Source organism: Anolis sagrei, chromosome 5 (genome assembly GCF_037176765.1).
Source record: "Anolis sagrei isolate rAnoSag1 chromosome 5, rAnoSag1.mat, whole genome shotgun sequence".
Lineage (NCBI taxonomy): Eukaryota > Metazoa > Chordata > Lepidosauria > Squamata > Dactyloidae > Anolis > Anolis sagrei.
In genome coordinates this window covers 185,501,355-185,523,162 of record NC_090025.1, presented here as the reverse complement: position 1 = coordinate 185,523,162, position 21,808 = coordinate 185,501,355, and the positions used below count along the sequence as shown (strand labels likewise).

The 21,808-nt window shown below is 40.2% G+C and overlaps 1 protein-coding gene across 9 annotated transcripts in view; it reads right to left on the bottom strand.

Annotated features, from left to right (window-relative positions):
• SOX5 (SRY-box transcription factor 5) overlaps positions 1 to 21,808 on the bottom strand; it is an 897,493-nt gene that overhangs the window by 63,164 nt on the left and 812,521 nt on the right. For all 9 annotated transcript variants that reach the window (XM_060776580.2, XM_060776581.2, XM_067469306.1 and 6 more), the window contains one exon: positions 1,387 to 1,564. In XM_060776580.2, the coding sequence (XP_060632563.2) occupies positions 1,387 to 1,564 (178 nt within the window). The remainder of the gene's footprint in view (positions 1 to 1,386; positions 1,565 to 21,808) is intronic.

The following is a 21,808-nucleotide window of genomic DNA, read 5'->3' as shown; positions in this document are numbered from 1 at the left end:
TTTCCCAGATGTTTTGGACTTTCACTCCCAGTATTCCTGACTGTTGGCCAAGCTGGCTAAGGATTCTGGGAGTTGAAGGCCAGAACATCTGGATAACCAAAGTTTTGAGAAAAACTGGTGTAGGAGTTTCAGAGTGGACTCAGTACACAACAAACACTGATGCCATGTACTATTTTATCTGACTTATAGAGGCAGTAGTTTTGGTTCATTCTTTTAAAAAGAAAAGTCAAAAATGGGTTGTTGTAGGTTTTTTCGGGCTATATGGCCATGGTCTAGAGGCATTCTCTCCTGACATTTCGCCTGCATCTATGGCAAGTATCCTCAGAAGTTGTGAGGTTCACCTCACAACCTCTGAGGATGCTTGCCATAGATGCAGGCGAAACGTCAGGAGGGAATGCCTCTAGACCATGGTCATATAGCCCAAAAAAAAAAACCTACAACAACCCAGTGATTCTGGCCATGAAAGCCTTCGACAAGTCAAGAATGCATTGGGGCCATGGGTTAAACCTTTGTGTTAAACCTTTGTGTTGCTGAACTGCTGACCTGAAGGTTGGCAGTTTGAATCCACAATGGGTTAAACCTTTGTGTTGCTGAACTGCTGACATGAAGGTCGGCAGTTTGAATCCAAAAGACAGGGTAAGCTCCTGTCTGTCAGCTCCAGCTCCTGCCAACTTAGAAGTTTGAAAACATAAAATGTGAGTAGATTAATAGGTACTGCAGGAAAAAGCAAAGGGATGTTCCAAGCAATCTTGCCAGCCACTCTACCGGGAGATGACAACGGAGGCTCCTCGGCTTGAAAATGGAGAGAGCAAGAGATGAGCACCGCCTCCAGAAGCTGGAAATGAAAGGAGAGGCCTCTGCCCTTGCTTGTGTTTGTGTGTCTCATTGTATAATATTGTTAAAAGGCATTGAATGTTTGCTTATGAATGTACATACTGTAATATGCTCTGAGTCCCCTGGAGAGAAGGGCGGAAAATAAATAAATAAATAATTATTATTATTATTAATATTATTGTTGTCGTTGTCGTCGTCGTCGTTGTATGTGATCTTATAACTTCCAGTTGCCATTCTAGTATATTTTCGGCCTTTTAAAATTGTGTTTTAAGTAGCATTGGGGGTGTCTACGGGCTCTGGGATCAGGGAATTGAACTTTCATGTTTGCAGTGATTTGAAGTTGGATTTGGAGCAAGGATTACTTGAAAATTGTCATGTTAGCCCTAAGAGCTTGGGAGTTCAGGACCTAATTGAAGATGGTCCCAGTGTATTTTCACTCTATCAACTCTTAGTCTGGCAGCATACTTTTCAAAAGGGTACATGACCTACCCAAACTTTTCAGGTTGGCAGAGGATTCCTTGTTAGAGGAAAGGCTTAATCAATACCACTTACCTATTGTGTTGACCCTTGCTGAAGGACTAGCTAACGTTGCTGGCACAGAAGATTTCAGAGAGCTGCTCCCGCTGTTTATTCTCAGTGATGGCATATGGGGAGAGGTGGGAGATGTGGGTGACTTGCTGTCATTTGTCTTGGGTTTTGCCGAGAGGTTCAGTGGCTGGGCCACATCGTCCTGAAATGGGCATAAGAAGAACAAACTGGTGAGAAAGATCATACTGAAGCTCCTTCTGTCACATTGCCAGAGGATTAACACACATTTTTATCGATGACATAAAGATATTTCATCTAGAGTTATGTGCAGAACTGCTGAACCTCTGGTAGAAGAAAAAATGAATTAAATGACATAAAATTTGTCATGCCTGATATATAAATATAGGGCTTAAATGCCTTAAATGCACCAGATCCTAGCTGATCTTAGAAGCTACTCAGAGTTAGTACTTGAATGGAAGACCACCAGCAAGTGCCAGATGCTGTAGCCTCTATTTCAGAAGAAGGAACTAGTAAACCAGCTGAGGATTCCTTGCCTAAGAAAACCCTATGAAATGTATAGGGTCACGATAAGTCACACACACATACAGATGAAATATTGTAAATTATCACCAACATAGGACATGAAAGCATTTATGAAAACACAAGTTATGTACGTCTTTGAGTATTTTATCCATGTCTGCAAGAATGAATAATTCCGACAGCTGTCTCCATGCAGTAGCATCATATAGTTTTCACCCAGTAGTTGTATATCACAAACTGTTTCAGGAGATAATTATGTGCCACAGTACACATAATGTACAAAACCTCACCATTACTGTGCAAAATCCATGGCCAAGATCTTGCATCAGAGGTTAGGGTATGAAACTATGAGGATAGAGCAACATTTTTGATACAATATCCAACCATGCCAGAGGATGAGGAAGAGGAAGAACTTCCTGACTGTGAGAGCCGTTCAGCAGTGGAACTCTCTGCCCCGGAGTGTGGTGGAGGTTCCTTCTTTGGAAGCTTTTAAACAGAGGCTGGATGGCCATCTGTCAGGGGTGATTTGAATGCAATATTCTTGCTTCTTGGCAGGGGGTTGGACTGGATGGCCCATGAGGTCTCTTCCAACTCTTAGATTCTATGATTCTATGATTCTAGGACTTCAATGATAATAACAGTTTAAATGGCGTCAAACTACTTTAATCTATCTACTTTAATTCTTCAGTGTAGATGCACCTTGCAACTGAAAAAAAGAAACTAGCAGCTGTTATTACTGTAAAATATGGAAGTCCTGTATTGCTAGGGTTCGTTAACAATAAGCAGACTCAAATTCCTTCATTTTCCTTAAGAGCCCATTTACCATAGAGGCTTATCATGCTAATCTTTAAGCTTCCATCTCAGAGTTCCATTTTGAAAGCATTCCTTGTATCTGAGTACTGAAAATATGCATACATTCAACTTCGCGGCAAAGCTTTTATCTTCCTCTCTCTGGGTTGATAATATAATCTGATAGTGTACCATAGGTGCCATTTGGTGCTCTGTTTGAAAGGCAAGGCAGGGATGGAAGACTCATTCTTGCAGTCCACAGTCTGGGAAGATCGGAATAATTTTGCTCCTTGAACTATTATGTCCTTTTAGAGCAGACTAAACCAGCTAAATAATGCTTCTTCCAGTATGTTAACATTATGTGTTTCTTTACATCTACCTCCCTCCCTTCCTCCTTCCATCCTTCATCTATTGACCAGTGGTACAAATAATTAAAGGACCTGGATCGACATACATGTTTACTAGGCTTGGGCGGTTTCGTTTGTTAATTTCGTAATTTGTTATTAATTCGTATTTAAATTAGCTTACGATCCAATATTGAGCCATGCAGGAATAGTGTGAGGAGTAAATTAGATTCGAAACAATTTTTTCAATTTATTTCGTAATTATTTTGTAATTATTTTGTAATTATTTCGTAATTATTTTGTAATTATTTTCGCATGTCTGGTGCAAGTTTTATAGTTGTTGTGTGTTTTATCACACCAACAGTCAACAACAGAGGGAGAGGGAAGCTTCAGAAGTTCCCCCTCTCCCATCTGGTGGTTTTTTTAGCATATTGCGCAATCGCGTCCGCCATTAACGAATCGATTCATAATTTTACGAAATTTCGTATATTTCGAAATTTTTTAAAGGAAAATTTCGGAATTATTAAAAAAAAACAAAATGCAAGGGCCCCCTAAAAACAAAACGAGTTTAGAACCAAATTTTTCCGTGGTTACCCAAGCCTAATGTTTACATTGTTTTTTGCTTAGCCTGAAGATTCAGGAAAAGGTAGGCTTCAATTTGGCATGTGAAACACTGATACAAAAAACAATGGAGCAAAGTTGTTTCTTTTTAAAATAATTGATTATGTCAATTAGTAGTAGTGCAGCGGGTTCAACTGCTGAGCCATTGAACGTGCTGACTGAAACGTTGGCAGTTCGAATCTGAGGAGCGGGGTGTTCTCCTGGTGTTAGGCCCAGGTTCTCCCAACATAGCAGTTCGAAACATGCAAATGTGAGTAGATCAATAGGGAAGGTAACTGTGGGAAGGTAACAGCGCTCCATGCAGTCATGCTGGCCACATGACTTTGGAGACATCTACGAAGAATGCCAGCTCTTCAGCTTAGAAATGGAGATGAGCACCAACCCCCAGAGTCGGACATGACTAGACTTAATGTCAGGTGAAACTTTTACCTTTACTAATTGATTGTAAACCATCACAAAGGCCTCAGCGTTGCCCATTGTAACATATTACACTTTGTTTCGTATGTTTACTTTATACATTTTTCTGGAAAGCCCTTAAAACTGATAACAGAATAGTGCATAAGACTTCAGAATGTCCCCTCAAACCCTTAAAAATCAACAACAGTAACAAGTAAAAGTTACATCTTGTTTTGAAAGACATTGCCTTAATCTCTTCTTGTGTTTTTTTGTTTGAAACATAACTTTATTCCACTGTCAAAACCCCTTGAAACAATGACTTTACAGGTAAGTATGGTATGTACAACTTTTATATTAAAAGGACTAAATCAAGTATTCCCAGTTTTGCTCTCAGGGTGTTTGGGACTTCAACTCCCAGTTCGGCCAGTTGTCAGGAATTCTGGGAGTTGAAGTTCAAAAGATCTGGATGGCCACATTAGTCTGGATCTGTCTGCAAAGGAATATTTTGGAACCTTTGAAGTTAACTCACTGAAATAGAGAAACTGATAACATAAGCATTCTTAGAATGCATGAACACTGCAGAATTAATATGTGTCAAACTGCTATAATTCTGCAGTGTAGATACAGCCCCCATCTGTCATGAGTGTGATCAGCAGCAGCAGCTCAGTGGTTTCTATTTGCATTTTAAATAAATACATTAAATGCAAGCCAACCATAACATCATGTCTAGCTTTGCCCTTATGTTATAGAAACATAGAATCATAGAGCTGGAAGAGACCTCATGGGCCATCCAGTCCAGCCCCCTGCCAAGAAGCAGGAAAATCGCATTCAAAGCACCCACAACAGATGGCCATCCAGCCTCTGTTGAAAAGCCTTCAAAGAAGGAGCCTCCACCACACTCTGGGGCAGAGAGTTCCACTGTTGATTAGCTCTCCCCATCAGGAAGTTCTTCTAATGTTCAAGTGGAATCTCCTTTCCTATAGTTTGAGGCCATTGTTATGTGTCCTAGTCTCCAGGACAGCAGAAAACAACCTTGCTCCCTCCTCCCTATGACTTCCCCTCACATATTTATACATGACCACCATGTCTCCTCTCAGCCTTCTCTTATCTTTTTAAAGATGCAGAGAACCACACTCCATGTTTGATGATCCCCTGGCTTTATTTGAGATGAAAGAAGGATAACATGTTGGTTGTGTCTTTTATAGATACAACTTTGGAATAAAATGGCAATGATGGAGAAGTGGTTTCCATTTCCCTCATGGGCCAAACTGCCCCAGGTGCTACATTTCCAAAGTTGTGTAGATACTCTTATTCGTTGCTCAACTGTGTTCCATGGAGAGGAGCATCATATAAAATGGAGAATTCTGAAGCTGACAAACGTCGCCTCTGCTTCTTCTGTCATTCACTACTACAGTGCATTTAAAGCTAATGGTAAGTTAATTGAAGGTTGCAAGTGCTCAGTTTTCATCTTGCAGGTGTAAGCAAACCATTCAGCATCACTGCTATGCAATATTGCTTCACTTAGGTTTCATAATGTTTATCTTTTTCAATTCGCAGTGCTTGCCCAATGCTACAATAGAAGAGATTTAGATGGAAAAGTCCATCAAAGATTGGCTCCAAACATTTTGCCATGTTGAGCTTGGACAACCCATATTCGCTTCCTAAACCATGCGGAGGTGAACATTTTTTCATATCTCACAAATGCTTTTACCGATGTTATCTAAATAATCAGATATTTCCTCTTTAGGAGTTTTACAAAGGACCATGAAGAAGTGTTTCTCCGTATCCGGCCATTGGTTCATCCAGAATAGAGATGTGAATGCACAGACGGGTAGGAGCTCCTCCTTGATGAAAAGCTGCTTCTCAAATCCATTCTCAATCAAATTGTAGAAACAGTTGAAAACCATGTGAAATAATGAGGAGAGAGAGAGCAAACAAATTTCCTAAAAACACAATGACAGGCAACTTTCTCTTCTACTTTACAAAACACCTTTTACCCTAAATCTGATTGCTTGTCCAAACTGCCTCTGTCCAAAATAGGTCCAGGATGGCAATTTACTTAGGGCCAATCCTGACAGTACCTTTATCCCAGGAGCTTCCACAGCAAACAGGAGGGTGGCCAGATTCTGTTCCCTGTAAATATGGAAGCAATCACTACAAAAGGCAAAAAATATGAGATTTCCAGGAGCGGAAAATCCGGAAATATCACAGTTTTGAGCCTAATAGCGAAATATTCCAATGTCTGTATGTCCCTACAATTGAAAATCATAGGATTTTTAAATCTAGGTTTGTTCCTGAGTTTTAGATGTTTGTTCCTGGTTGGTCAATTTGTACAATGAAGATTACACTTGAGTAGAAGGCAAACACTTTGTTTGTATGCCAGAAAATTCATGAAAGATATGGAGGGCACATTTTCTCTGGCCAGGACAAAGTCGTGCCCCTCTAATGAACGTGGTATATTTTTCACAAGAAGGGCAATTAGGAACAGACATGTATAACCCAGGAACAGCACCCTGATGTTTGATGCCACAAGAACACAATCAAATGTTTCTGGACAGATGGCTAGGCAGCCAGGCTCTACAAAAATGTCAGTAAAGAAAAAGTTCTGTTTCTGGCTTGAAAGTGTGTATTCCTGTTTGATTGACTTGGGCAGAAGTGGTCCTACACCATAAACTTTGTTTGTGGCAGATACTTCATGAAACATTTGGAGGGCACAGTTTCTCTGGCCAGGACAAAGGATGAAACTTTTACAATGATTTGCTGCAGTGATTCTCCGGATATCCACATTATGAAGGTTTAAAAATTGCCAAAGTTTCTGGCGGAAGTCCCACAGTGGCCATCATGGGAGCCTCTAAATCCTGCAGTAAAGCATCAAGTTTGGACAATGGAGGCAGAAATCTTGTCACCAACAGGTCTATATGTGGATCTTTTCTGAAGTCCCAGGATTTTTTGCCCCTGTTTAAAACCTGTGATTTAGCGCTGTCTGGAACCGCCCTTAAGTGCAGGTATCTCATTTAAATTTAAATGACAATTCAATGTGAATAGTTCTTTTACCCTATTCCAACCTCAGTGAACTTGATTAACTTATCAAAACATAACTAAACACACCATCTTTTTCTACTAATCTTCCTATCACGCTTTGCCTAAAGACAGATTTGTTCCCATATTAGCTATAAATTTCATTTTCCCTAGTCATATGTTTTTGTGAGCTCTGAAAACATGTCAGGCATGCTGACTTTAAGACATGCTATCTACTTTGTTTTGTTTTTTAAAAGTTCTCCCTCCTTCCACTTAAACATCTCCAAAGAACCTTCACGGGAACTCTACAATAAGAAGGGTTTGCAAAAACCAGGAATGTCTTGTTGCGTATCATCTGACTCTGAGCAATGCTGAAATGACCTGGCATGAGCACAGTAGAGGCTTCTCTGCTAAAGAGGCTTTTGGTGACCTCTGGGAACACATCCATCCCACACTGCAGTCTGTTTAAATGACCTTGATGGTAAGAAATTACAGCCAAAGCCCAGACAGATACAAGAAGCCACAGAGGAAAGCTATTTAAAAAAAGAACGAGAGGGAGAAATAATAATGCACCCCAGCCGCTTTGGAAACAAAGGCCCAGACCTAGTCCCCCTCCTTCCTCTCCCTCCTTTTTCACAGAGATCTTCATTTCATCATAAATGCACAATACGGCGCATTTCCTGGCACATCTGGGGCCATAGACAATCGTGCCATTGTCGTTCACTGAACAATACTGCCAGTCACTGGCTTATCTACTGAGTCACTAGCTTATCCCAGAAACGTCTGACCAGTAAATATATCAATAATGGACGTCCACTGGCAACTGGCACACACAAAGTAAAAACCTTCCCCATGACTGTCTCCAGAGGCTGGAGTTATATCCTAGCCCTCCAACCTCCTCCTCCTGAACACAACATACAGGCAAATACACAACAGCTTTGGCAGTCTCCTCATCTTCTTCTTGTCCTTCTTATCCTACAAGCAGTCCTGAAATTCAGTCATGATAATAAGAAGTGGAGGGGTAAAGGCTGTTGTGAAATACGTTGTGTAAATGAATTATTCTGCTGATATTATTTTCCCTGATGGAATAATTGTATTAAATTAAGCAGGGATGTTCACATGACAGGATGGGAGAATTAGATAATTCTCCTTTATAGCATAAGCATCCCTTTCCTACTTTGGTACTTTTCCCCCTCCTACTCAAACCACTTGCCTTTTTCAAATTTTGATAAAGAATAATGCATCCCTTTCTCTCTTTCAAGGAGGAAATTTATGCATCTACTGAGACATATCACAAAAAGTCTTTAACAGACAGAAGTGGGGGGTGGGAGAGAGTTTGAAAGACATCTAAGTCATAAATTTTGGCTAACACAGAAGGAAGGACTGTGAGTCATTCTTAAAAAATAATAGAAGTCCAGACAGGTACAGGACTGCCCTTGAAACTATTATTGTGTCTGTACCATATTAAGTGACAGAACTCAACTTTCTGATGTTGATTTCCCGCAAAGCTATCTTGAGAAGTTTTTGTTGGAAATATTATTGGTTAATCCCAACTTGAATAGATCCATCAATGTGGTGAGTAAATACATAGGAAAAAACAATCGTTTGGGCATCTCTTCTCAAACTAGGACTATCAAACTGAAATGTTTGATGCCAGAGATGGGTTACAAACTTCTGCATGAGTACACTAATTTCTAGTTTGCATGTTTGTAGACTTCCTGCTTGTTTACTTAGCCACATCCTTTCATACCCTGAACCAATCTAAACTCTAGAACAGTGTTTCTCAACCTGGGGGTTGAGACCTGGGGGGGGGGGGGTTGTGAGGATGATTTCAGAGGGGTCACACATATTTCTGATGGTCTTAGGAACCCCTTTGGCAGAGAAGGCTGAAGATCTCTCCATCTCTCCTTTTCTTCCTTTTTGGATACAGGCGGCAAATCCTCCCACCAAAAGCTCTCCTCCTGCTCTCTAGATAGAGGTGAACTAACACTCCAAAACTCAAGGTCAATGCCCATCAAACCCTTCCAGTATTTTCTGTTGGTCATGGGAGTTCTGTGTGCCAAGATTGCTTCAATTCCATTGTTGGTGGAGTTCAGAATGATCTTTGATTGTAGGTGAAGTATAAATCCCAGCAACTACAACTCCCAAATGAAAAAAAGTCAATCCTCTCCCCAACACCAAAAGTATTCAGATTTGGGTGTACTGGGTATTTGTGCCAAATTTGGTCCATCCTGCATATGAGATAACAGTAGCAAAATTACAGTTATGAAGTAGCAAAAAATATAATTTTATAGTTGGGGGTCACCACAACATTGTTTTTAATTTAATTGTGTATTGTTTTTAATTTAATGATTGTTATGATAATTTGGTTATAATTAATTGCTATTGTTTTAACTCAGTATATATTTCTGGTTAACTCAGTATATATTTCTGGTTTTATACTTGAATAAAACCATACTTGATTTGTGGCATCGAATTGCTGCCTTTTTTAGCCACTCTGAGTCTTCCCCCGGGGGTTGAGAAGGGCGGGGTAAAAATGCTGAAAATAAATAAATAAATAAACACGAGGAACTGTATTAAGGATTCACAGCATTGGAAAGATTGAGAACCACTGCTCTAGAGGTTTTCTCTTTTCTGACTCTCCCATTAGACCTTATATTTGATTCTACAGAAGTCTTTTGTAAGTAAGGTTCTTCTGTACATTTTTAAAAGAAGACAAAGCTTGTTTCTCTATCTATTGGACCAAGGATGTGGACAGATGTGGGACTGGTGATTGTTTAGCTTCTGCCTTCTCAAATGATTACTCTGCTATAGAGAGATCTACAACTATATCTTAAATTTCCCAAGAGCCAGAGAATTATAATTGTCATGGACAACAGGAAGTCAATAATAAGTTAACAATGATCATGTTCACCATTTCTTGTTTACCCAGCATCTAGCAGAAGGAGAGAGGGAGAAATCTAGCAGGAGAAGGAGAGATTAGTCTGCTTCCAATCTATGTCAATATTTGTCCCACTTCTCTTGACATATTAACAGGAAGTAAATATTCTCTGTTGTTGCCTGATTGCATTTCAACCTCAGTGTTTTGTAGGAGGCCAGAAAGGTGTTCCCATGTCTAATTTAGTTTTTTTGCTTTGCTATTTCGCAACTTTCTTTTGGTGGTTGGGAGCCTGAGTTCCTAAGTGTATTGAGCTGTTTTCTGTTATGCCAGCTTTGGAGATATGACTTAATCATTATGCCATTGCACAGAGTTCATTCTCCACCTTTACCTCTTCCTTTATAGTCTGCAGCTGGTTGCCAGACAAAAAACAAATGCTACTTTTAATTTTCTGTTTCAGGTCATCGTCCCCTTCCTTGCTTCCCTCCTTTCTCATCATCTTTTGTTTCCTTACCCTGATGCCTAGCTGCTTCAATGAAAATATGGTATCCGGTTACAATGACCTGTTTGCCTGCCCAGAAACCCTCAGCTTTTATGCTTGTCTATTTCATATGCTGTTTTGCTGAGATAGCGCGTCGGCATGTTGTTTTTCCACTGCATTTGGCACCATGGATTCTCCATGTTTTATACACAATTCATCAATAGAGTAAAAGGGTGAGGACAGAAAACAGAACAAAAGCTTCCTTGATGGCTACAATTTCAGGATGTTTGTATAGTGTGGCACTCTGGTAACCTCAAGATGTGGCTCTGTGGAGTCCACCTGAGCCCTGACACAGGACTACAAATAACCTTAATGCCATCATTATGCATGGATCTTAATTACATCAGTTTGATGCCACTTTATCTGTCATAGCTTTATCCTACAGGTTTCTAGTTTAATGAGGGCCTTTCTATGGATGTGTATGAAAACTGGATAATGAAGAAAGCTGATAGGAAGAAAATCTATATATGTGTGAAATGGGATGCTGGGGTATTTATTTATTTACAGCTTTTATATTCCGCCCTTCTCACCCCACAGGGGACTCAGGGCGGATTACAGTGGACACATATATGGCAAACATTCAATGCCAATTTTGACATACAACATATACAGACATAGACAGAGGCTGTTTAACTTTTTCTGGCCTCCAGGGAAGCTGTCGCTTTCATCGTCCATCTGCGACGCTGATGAAGTTCTTCCGCATTCCCCGCATGCTTTTGGAGTGCTTACTGGAGTCTTTTTTTATGGCCTCATAAATTAGATAATTTAGCTTCCCCACACTTTAAGGTGGTACCTTATTTTCCTACTTGACAGATGCAACTGTCTTTCGGGTTGCAAAGGTTGACAGGCTACTCAATGGTTGGAAACCCACTCCAACCCGGGCTGGCTTTGAACTCATGACCTTGGTCAGAGTGATCTTAATGCAGCTGAAACTCAGCCAGCTGCATCACAATCCCGGGGTAGAGATCTGTGGATACTATTGACAACTAAAAAAAATGAAGAAATTAGTCTTAAAGTCTGAACTCTTCCCAGAAGTCTTGGAAGCCAAGCTGAGCCTATTGTTCTTTGGTCATAACATGAGATAACCTGGAAAAGATAATAATGCTCAGGTTCGCAGCTTGGGAGTGATCCTAGACTCATAGCTGAGCCTGGAACCCCAGGTTTCGGCGGTGGCTAGGGGAGCTTTTGCACAATTAAAACTTGTACACCAGCTGTGTCTGTACTTGGGAAGTCTGACTTGACCATGGTAGTCCATGCTCTTGTTACGTCCCGTTTAGACTACTCCAATGCACTCTACATGGGGTTGCCTCTGAAGACTGGTCGGAAGCTTCAACTAGTCCAATGAACAGCAGCCAAATTGCTCAATGGAGCCGGGTACAGGGAGCGCACAATCCCCCTGTTACATCAGCTCCATTGCCAATCTACTACCAAGCACAATTCAAAGTGCTGTCAGCCTATAAAGCCCTAAACAGTTCTGGCCCAGTTTACCTGTCTGAATATATCGTCCTCTATGAACCTTCAAGGACTCTAAGATCATTGGGAGAGGCCCTGCTCTCGGTCCTACCACCCTCGCAAGCACGACTGGTAGGGAAGAGAGATAGGGCCTTCTCAGTGGTAGCTCCTCGGCTGTGGAACTCCCTCCCGAATGATATCAGATCTGCCTCCTCCCTCCTGAAATTCTGAAAAAAACTCAGAACCTGGCTCTGGGTTCAAGCCTTTGAGCAATAGATACAGTGATATGAATGTGATTGACCAATGTGAACGGCAATGGACTGATCTTGGATCATGCATTTAAACTGGTGATATTTTACAATTTTAAATCTCTGAATGTTTATAATTGTTTTAATGGTTATTTTAACTTAGATCGTTAATTCAATGTCCAGCATCTAATGGTTGCCTATTGTAAGCCACCCTGCGTTCCCCCTCAGGGGTGAGAAAGACGGGGTATAAATGCTTGAAATAAAATAAGCAGAAACAGAAGAAGGTCTTAGTAAGGATGAATTGATTCTAGCATGGAAGCCATAGCCTTGAGTATAAAAGGCCTGACTGGGCAGCTGATGCTTGAGGCTCTTGGAAGTCCTTCATATCTCATGACAAATTTTTCTCCTTTTGCCTTATCTCAAATTGAAATGATTTCTCCTCCCAATTTTCTCATTCCAAAGATGCAATTTACAAATGTTGGCATATTGAATTGTACCAGAGTTGTAAGCCGTCTTGAGTCTCCCGAGGGAGCGAAAGGCATGATAAATGAAGTATAGATAGATAGATAGATAGATAGATAGATAGACAGAGAGAGAGAGTCTGTTTGTGTGTCTTCCACTCCTTGGCACTGGCTAGATGCAGGCAATGCTGGCAAGGCAATGCTGTTTCCTAAATGAAGAGGACCACATGAGATCTCATTGTGTTTTAGATATCTATCAGGGGTACTTTGTGCTTTGGTCTAGAGATGGGCCATGTGGTATCTCCTGATTCTATGACTCTATATTAAAGCTAAAGTTAAAAAGTATTTTAAGCAACTGAGCAGTAGAAGCAGCTCTCCTGCGAGGAACTGACCACCACTGTGGCATATTATATAGGCCCTCCAGATCATTTGTAACCCGAAATAATTAGACCATTGTTCTGTTGGGTTTCCCACATCACAGCTGCTTTGTTTCAATGCTAGTCAGCCTCCTCCTCCTCCACCCGCAATCTCCATAAATAGGTTCAAGCTAGCTGCTAAACAGGAAATGAGTGTCTTAGCTAGAGATCAGCAGGGATCAGCACAGCATCTGCAAATCTCTAGCAGAGGCCAGGAGCCAATTTCTGACTTTGCTTCAAACAATATAGAACATTTTCTGAGAGGTAAGAAAAAAAGAGAGAGAGGCAGAGAGACAGAGAGAGAAATCAACACTGAAATTGGAGGGAGATTCCCCTCTTCATCAAAAAATACATTTCTCGATGCCTTCTCTGTGGAAGGGAAGGGGCTCAGAATTGTAACACTACTTGCCAAAGCTCTTTATCAACACCCATTAAATTATCACATGATAGATATCATTATCCCCACAAGGCATATAAAGATGACCTCAGTGGCCAGCACACCCAGGGACTTTTCTCAGGGCCACAAATGAAAGGAATAGCAAATCTAATCAACAGAAGATAAGGACAGATGGGCACACCTGCAGTATTGGGAACATATTCTGGGGAGAGTTTCAGAGATGAGGCAAATTCCTGAATCTAATTTCTCAACGGAATACATTTTTAGAAGGCAGAGAATCATACAATAATAGAGTTGGAAAGGACTGCATGGGCCATGTAGTCCAACCTTCTGCTAGGCAGGAAAAGCACAATAAAATCACCCCTAAGAGATTGCCATCCAGCCTCTGTTTAAATTATCAGCTATGGAGTAGGAGGAGAAATGGGAAGATCATCAGGAAATCTTCATGTGAAGATGTGGAACAAATGCTTTGTCAATGGTTTTTATTGTCCCTCTAATCTCACTCAGGGTCATGTAATATATGATACACAGCTGCCACTAAAGATTCCTAGACAGATCATATTTATCACATGTGTAATTACTCAAGTTTGCAGAAATTAAACCCAATAATGGGGAGAGGTGAATGTAGTAAAATAAGTCAGTTTAAATTATTTTAAAATAATTTGCAACAGAGAATTGTATTCCTACATGTGTTCAATTAAGTGTTAGAATAGCATACCAGGTAAGGATGGGATCTTAGCCTTTAGTCTAAACCAGACACAGGCCAACTTTGACCCTCCAGGTGTTTTGGGCTTCAACTCCTACAATTCCTAACAGCCCACTAGTAGGGCTGGGCGGTTTCGTTTCGTTAATTCGTAATTCGTTAATAATTCGTTAATTTTTTCAATTACAAAACGATAACAAACCATTCTGGACCAATTTTTTTAAAAAACAAATTTTTAAATAGTTTTGTAAATGCTTCGTATTTCGTTATTGTATTCATTTCGTTATTGTTTTGAGGTCGTTTCGTTATTATTTCCGCATGTCTGGGGCAAGTTTTATGGTTGTTTTTTGTTTAATTAGTGAAAAAAATAATAATTTCACACCAACAGTCAACAACAGAGGGAGAGGGAAGCTTCAGAAGTTTTTGGAGGTTTTTTAGCGTATTTCGCGGTCGCGTCCGCCATTAACGAATCGATTCGTTATTGTTTCGGAAATCGATTCGTTAATGTTTTGTAATTTTTTTCACATTTACGAAATTTCGTAAATATCGAACGTTTTTAAAGGAAAATTTTGTAATTATTTTAAATAACGAAACGCAAAAAACCCCAAAAAACGAATCGATTTTAGAAACAAATTTTTCCGTTGTTACCCAGGCCTACCCACTAGCTATTAGGAATTGTGGGAGTTGAAGCCCAAAACACCTGGAGGCCACAGTTGGCCTATTCTTTGTCTAAACTCACCTTCATCAATGCCTAAACAAAACCTCCATCTAGTTGATACACAACCAGGAGCAATATTGGGCTAGGACTTGGAAGATCCAGACTGAAGATCTCACTGAGCCATGGAATCTGCTTGGCTTTGAGCTTGGACCAGTTTAAGTTTCTCAGGCTGACCTTACTTTGAGGACAAAGTAAGCTCTGCACACTACTGTCCCTGTTAATACTGGCTTAGCAAAGGGATAGTGCCCAGAAAATTAGGGCAAAGTTGGAGCTTGAGAAGAAATAAAACAAGAACTCCCAGAAGCCATACAGTCTTGTATAATGGCTACACTTTAAATGAACATGAAAACAGGAGCTACACTGATCGAAGTGTACCACTTCTCTCTGCTGCAGAGGAAGCTTATGCTTGATGCATCCCACCACCTCAACCCCTCTCTTACAAAATGAATTAATTTCAAAAAGAAGGCAACTAAAGCACATCAATGTCAAAATCAAATTAGCCACAGAGCCCTCATCTTGTTTCATTTGTATAAAAGAGAAGGAGGGAAAACAAAATAAAATTTGAACATCCCCCACAAAACTCTGAATTCCAGAAATATAAGATTAAGAAGGAGAGACCACAGGCTACAGATGCGTCACAAAGACCTTGAAAGAAAGAACATTTCAGACAGCTTGGACAACCTATAGAGGATAGAGAGATTCCTTCTATAAACCACCTGAGCCTCTTTTGACTTTGTGTCCCCCACACTAAGTTGTCCACACAAACCTTTTATCACATATGCCAATTGGAACATGGTGTGCTGGGCCAAAGTTTTTGTAGATTTTTGATAAATCAAGATGGGGTTGAATTGCTTCCCAACTATACCCTCCCACTCTCAGGTTGAACCCAATTTACAACCTGATCCAGAACTGGTTCATACATCATATAATCTGTTGTTGTATGCTTAACGATCATGGAGTATTCTTGGCAAGATTAATTCAGAGAGGGTTTTCCTTTGAAGATGAGAGAGTGTGACTTGTCCTAGGTTGCCCATTGGGCTTCCATGGACAAGCAGAGATTTGAGCCCTGGGTTCTTGGAGTCTTAGTCAACTCAGTGCACCATGCCAACTCCCAGCATGAGCTTATGCTTCATCTATTCTTTTCAGAACAGCAAACATTGACTTCAGAGCATTTCTAAATGCATTGCCATCATCCAGGCAGAAGACATTCACCTCCCAGAAACTAATAAAATGCAAGATATGGAAAGTAGAAAGGAGACAAGAAAGACCTTCAGGAGGAGTGACCTTTACTCTTCCTCATGGCTTGGCCAAGGGGCCTCCACTTCAGCCCTGGCCCATTTCAAGCAGGCCGAATTGTGTCAAAAACTAGCTGTCAGCAATGTTTTGATGGCTTGTAGCTGATGTCTTCAGATCGCCTTTTATTTTAATGATAACCTCAATGCAAACATTAAGACTGTCATTGTCTTCTTGGCAGTATCCTAAGGGAAACTAATGTCTCAGAGGAGGGAATATAAAATTGTCCAACTCCTGATATACAATGCTACTTAAGGACAGTTTTATGCCAGATAGAGTAATGTATATCTTTCAGCTCCTCCAGATTCTGGCCTCTATGATTTAAGACAGACATCACTATTGGAATTCTGTTAGTGTCAGACACATATGTAAGATGGTACTTTTTTTTTTTTGCTATGGTGTAACAGATGTATTTTGTCTGTGGGTGCATAAACAGAATTCTGTAAGTGTACCCATTTCACATAGGTTTGATTCATGTGAATTTGGGTCAGAGTCTGAAAAATGATGGGGGGGGGGGGTATCTACCCACATACTTCAATTGGTTTGTTAGCAATTTCCTCTCCCCAGGAAAATTGGAGAAACAATTATGCATCAGATGTTAGACATATCTAAGGAATTTCTCAGCACCTCCATCAAAATAGTGCACAGGATTCTGGGAGAGAAACCATGGCAGTTAAACTGGCATGAGACCAAGTTACATTTATAATGGACATATACCAAAGCAGATTTGGCTCAGAGGATAAAATGAATTACACAGGGTACCAAGTACCTTAGTGCACTCACAGTTTAACCATGGCTATTGAAACATTATTTGAACTGTTAGAGACGTGTAGTGTAAACTTTTGCTCAACATATCAGTTACATGGTGGTTGTACTACACAACCCTTCCACTAACTTCTGTCATTGTAGAACTGGTTGCGTATTTGCCAGTGTATTGTATAATGGTACAATGAGTAATCCACAGTGGCTGTTTTTACAATCACAAGGCATCACATTCTGTCTTGTAGGTATTGTTGATAGCTATACTACATCCACAAACATGTAGTTATAAAGCTGGAATCCTATTGATTAATCCCATCTAGAATAGACCCATCCAACCAACTGAGGATTTAACGCCTAGGTAAATTCAATTGCTTAAAAGGATGTACTCTAGTCAAGTTGACAATAGAACTTCAGTGCATAAATGCCTATCAAACTCTGCTTACACAGTCATCAACTAAATATGTCCATTGTGCAATGGTCAATAAAGTACAATGTGTTTAAAGACATTTATACATGTTTCAGAGAGTCAAAGAGATGCAATAGTTTGGTGAAATGACTAGGACCCTGGAGAGCAGTGATTATCAACCTGTGGGTCCCCAGATGTTTTGGCCTTCAGCTCCTAGAAATCCTAACAGCTAGTAAATTGGCTGGGATTTCTGGGAATTGTAGACCAAAACATCTGGGGACCCAGAGGCTGAGAACCACTGCGTAGAGCAAGATTGAAATCTCTGGTAAGCCATAAAAACCCAATGGTTTAGCTAGGGCAAGTCATACTTTCTTAGACTTAGAGGAAGACAACAGAAAACTCCCTCTGCTCTCAACAAGTCTTGTCAAGAAAACCCTATGATCACTTTAAGGTTGGTATAAGTTGGAAACAACTTGAAGGCACACAACAACAAATGACACTAATAGGTTTCTGGCTTGCGTTCACATGCAGCAAAAACCACTGGAGATTATTCAGGAGGGTTTAGTCATTTGAACCATTATATGCATACAGTATTTCCACATATCATAGTTTTTTCCACAAACAGGGAGCATCATCTAATAAAGTTGCTAACCAAACATTCTCTTTTGTTCTATAGGATATAACAAAGTCCTACAGGGTGGAGCAGAAAACATATTACTAATTTTTATAAGAGTGGACCAAGAGTTGTTTTTGTGTCTCATTCTCATTTTAAGAGATCCCCAAAGATCTCTCTCTTTTTGTTTTTACAAAGTCACATTATAATGTCAAATTTTATAGTGTTGTAAAGTTGGTCAGCGAAAGCTGGAATTGTTAGATTTTGTATTTTCTATCAGGCCTTCGAACCACACTAACAACGAGTATGATGAACTTCCACAAAGAAAAGTTTATAGAAGTTTCTGTTTATCTCGCATGCAGAAGTTCTCCAGATCAAACTCCTGACAAATGCATATGCATTTTTTCTCTAAGAAAGTAATTCAGCCATATCATGTAGTCAACTTCCAAATTATCTCAATAGTTAGAGTAGTCTTCCTGTGATATTTGATTGTCACAAAAGCTTTACCCATGACAAATTAAGAAGTGTTATTGGTGAAGAGTTTTTATTCTTGTTTAATGAGTGATCTTGTTATATTTTTATGCATTATCTTCATTTGTTTAGTTACTTGCACTTTTATCTTTGTTTTGGAATATAACTCCATGCACAGGGTAAATAGGAATGGAAAGAAAGGCCACAGTCATGCAATCCACCCATAATGAAGATTGCTGGAATGTTAAAAGAGATATCATTTCTACACAGTTTCTCCCTGCATAACATACAATGAATTTACGATACCGCTTTTCTCAATCCATCCTACATTTGACATATTTTTTTCTCTCTGTAAAATATTTGTGCGTTAGCTTTCAGGGGGTGGGGTGGAATCTTCACAGATACTTTAGGGAGTCTTTTGTGCTAATTTTCCCATGGATATGTCATGTTGAGTCTCATCTGTCACTACAACTCCAGTGGTGTCATATTTGCACAAAATCATGTAAGGCAACAGGATTGACAGATGTGTGATGTGGTTCGTCATTTTCCAGCTTGTCAGCTGGAAGGCTGTGCAAACCCATTTGTTACATATCTGTCCTGTCCTTGCCTCGCCTCTATCCAGAACTCAGCTGCCAAAATCATTTGTCTGATTCGCTGCCCATAAAACACTTTTCTTCATGTACTTACTTTGGTTTGCCTTTGTCTTTTGCATCCAGCGCAAACTCTTTATTTCATAACTATAAACTTTTCTGTACCTTGCACCCGTTTTCCTTTCCCATATCATTTCTGATCTACTTTGTTATCTTGCATCACATATTATTATAACTTAAGTCATCGTGTAAAGCACTGTGTATTTATGACTTTATATAACTTTATTCCCTCCCTGATAAGTAAGGCAGGATATCAGTTTTGTTTTGTTTAACATTCAGTTGGTTTATCTAGCCAGCTCTTTCTGTCTCAGCCCATGTGTAATGTTTGGTAAAATATTAAAAATAAATTGAAATGCAACATACGAGTTCAAAATCTATAGCGATTTTGAGCCTGTAATTAGCTCCCCCCCCCCCCGGGAGTTGGGGCAATTTTCCTTTGCTGCTTGGAGTGCAGCAAAGACCAGTTGGAACTATTTCCAGTGGGGCGTGACTGGTGTAGATGTGAAGCCCACTCCTCTAGCTCATTTTGAGCTCAACACTGACCCACCCTCCCACCAGCTTAACCATATAATTGTTTCATTACCTCTGGGGCCAGATAGGAATTTCCCCCCTCTATGTTCTGGGGGGGGGGGGGGTGTCCACCTACCCTATATCATTTTCAAAGGGCAGATTGGGACTGAGTTTTAAATAGGCCATTGCGTGGAAAACAGCAATGGGTTTACATTTTGGTGAACACCTAAGGCACCCCTTTGTGGTGTAGGTCAGGAATGGAAACCTTCATCTGTGGTTTAAATAACCAAGGTTAGGGAGAACGGAAATGGCCTTGGAGAAGGAAAAGTTCTGACCCCAATAAATCCTACTGAGTTGGGTCAGAATTCTCCATTACATTCCCCTGATTGGTCACCCTGGAAACAGTATACAGTAGAGTCTTGCTTATCCAACATAAACAGGCCAGCAGAATGTTGGATAAGATAAAATGTTGGATAATAAGAAGGGATTAAGGAAAAGTCTATTAAACATCATTACATTATGATTTTACAAATTAAGCACCAAAACATCATGTTTTACCACAAATCGACAGAAAAAGCAGTTCAATACACAGTAACATGTTTGTAGTAATTACTGTATTTATGAATTTAGCACCAAAACATTGCAATGTATTGAAACAGCTGTGGATTTGGGTGGGAGGCAGACTGTGTTGGATAATACAGAACATTGGATGAGTGAAAGTTGGATAAGTGAGACTCTACTGTAGAGCTTTGCCCAAGTTAGTCTTAGATGGCCACTGGCTTGGCTTAATCCACACCAAGTTCATAACCCTTGTTAGAAATGTTTTGCATGTCACCAAAGGTTAAAAAGGTAACTAATAAAGGTTGCCCACAGTTAATCCCATATTGTTGTGCGGGCTCCTTATTTCGGGGGTTGGATGGCAAATAACTATGTTGTACCTGGTTCCCATAATGAGAAGAAAAAATAATGTGCTTGCTACTCTATTTTTGCTCTTGTGTGATTGAATACACAGAGATTGTTGTTTTGTTGTTAACTGCTGCCAGGTTAACTTTAACTTATGGAGAGCATATGAATGAGAAACTTCCAAGTCACTCTATGATCCAGAGCCCTGTTCAAATCTTGAAAATTCAGGGATGTGCCTTCCTTGATGGCGTTCATCCATCTTCTTGTTTTGCTGCCACCTTCTATCTTACCAAGCATTATTGGTTTTTCTAATTAGTCATGTCTTCCCATGACATGGCCAAAGCACAAGAGTATCAGTTTAGTCATTGTGGCTTCTACAGAGAGTTCTGGCTTGGTTTGCTCTGTAATTCCATTTATTTGTCTTTTTAGCAGTCCATGATATTCATAGAACTCGTCTCTAGCACCATGTTTTAAATGAATTGATTTTCTTTCTACCAGCTTTCTTCACTGCCTTTTCTTCACAAATAGGTTGAGTGATCACATAAGTGTTCCCACAAGATAGGAGAGGCCGCAGGTGCCATGGTTTCAGTATTTGACTACAACTCTGGAGATCAGGGCTCAAATACAAACCTATTGGGTGACCTTGGGAAAGTCACACTTTTCTCGCTTTGGATCAGTGGTTCTCAACCTGTGGGTCCTTAGGTGTTTTGGACTACAACTCCCAAAAATCCCAGCCAGTTTACCACCTATTAGGATTTCTGGGAGTTGAAGGCCAAAACATCTGGGGACCCACACTTTGAGAACCACTGCTTTAGATGAAGGCAAAGGCAACAAATCTTATCCTATAACGGGTTTTTCTTAGGATCTCCATAAATTGGAAACAACTGAAGGCACACAACAACCTACAGGAGAGGAAAATTAGAGCCTTCTGCTTCCAATACAATTTTCCTTCAGACCTGAAATGTCTTGCATTACAGTAATGTAACATTTCAGAGCTCTGGTGGCGCAATGGGTTAAACTCTTGTGCCGGCAGGACTGAAGACCAACAGGTCAGAGCTTCGAATCTGGGACGAGCATGGATGAGTTCCCTCTGTCACCTCAAGTTCCTCATGCAGTAAACATGAGAGGAGCTCCCCACAATGATGGTAAAACATCAAAACATCCATGCATTCCCTGGGCAATGTCCTTGCAGATAGATGGCCAATTCTCTCTCACCAGAAGCAACTTGCAGTTTCTTAAGTCGTTCCTGACACACACACTCACAGACAAAAAACCCCCATTTCAGATGATTATTTAGAAACTTATTTGAGTCAAAG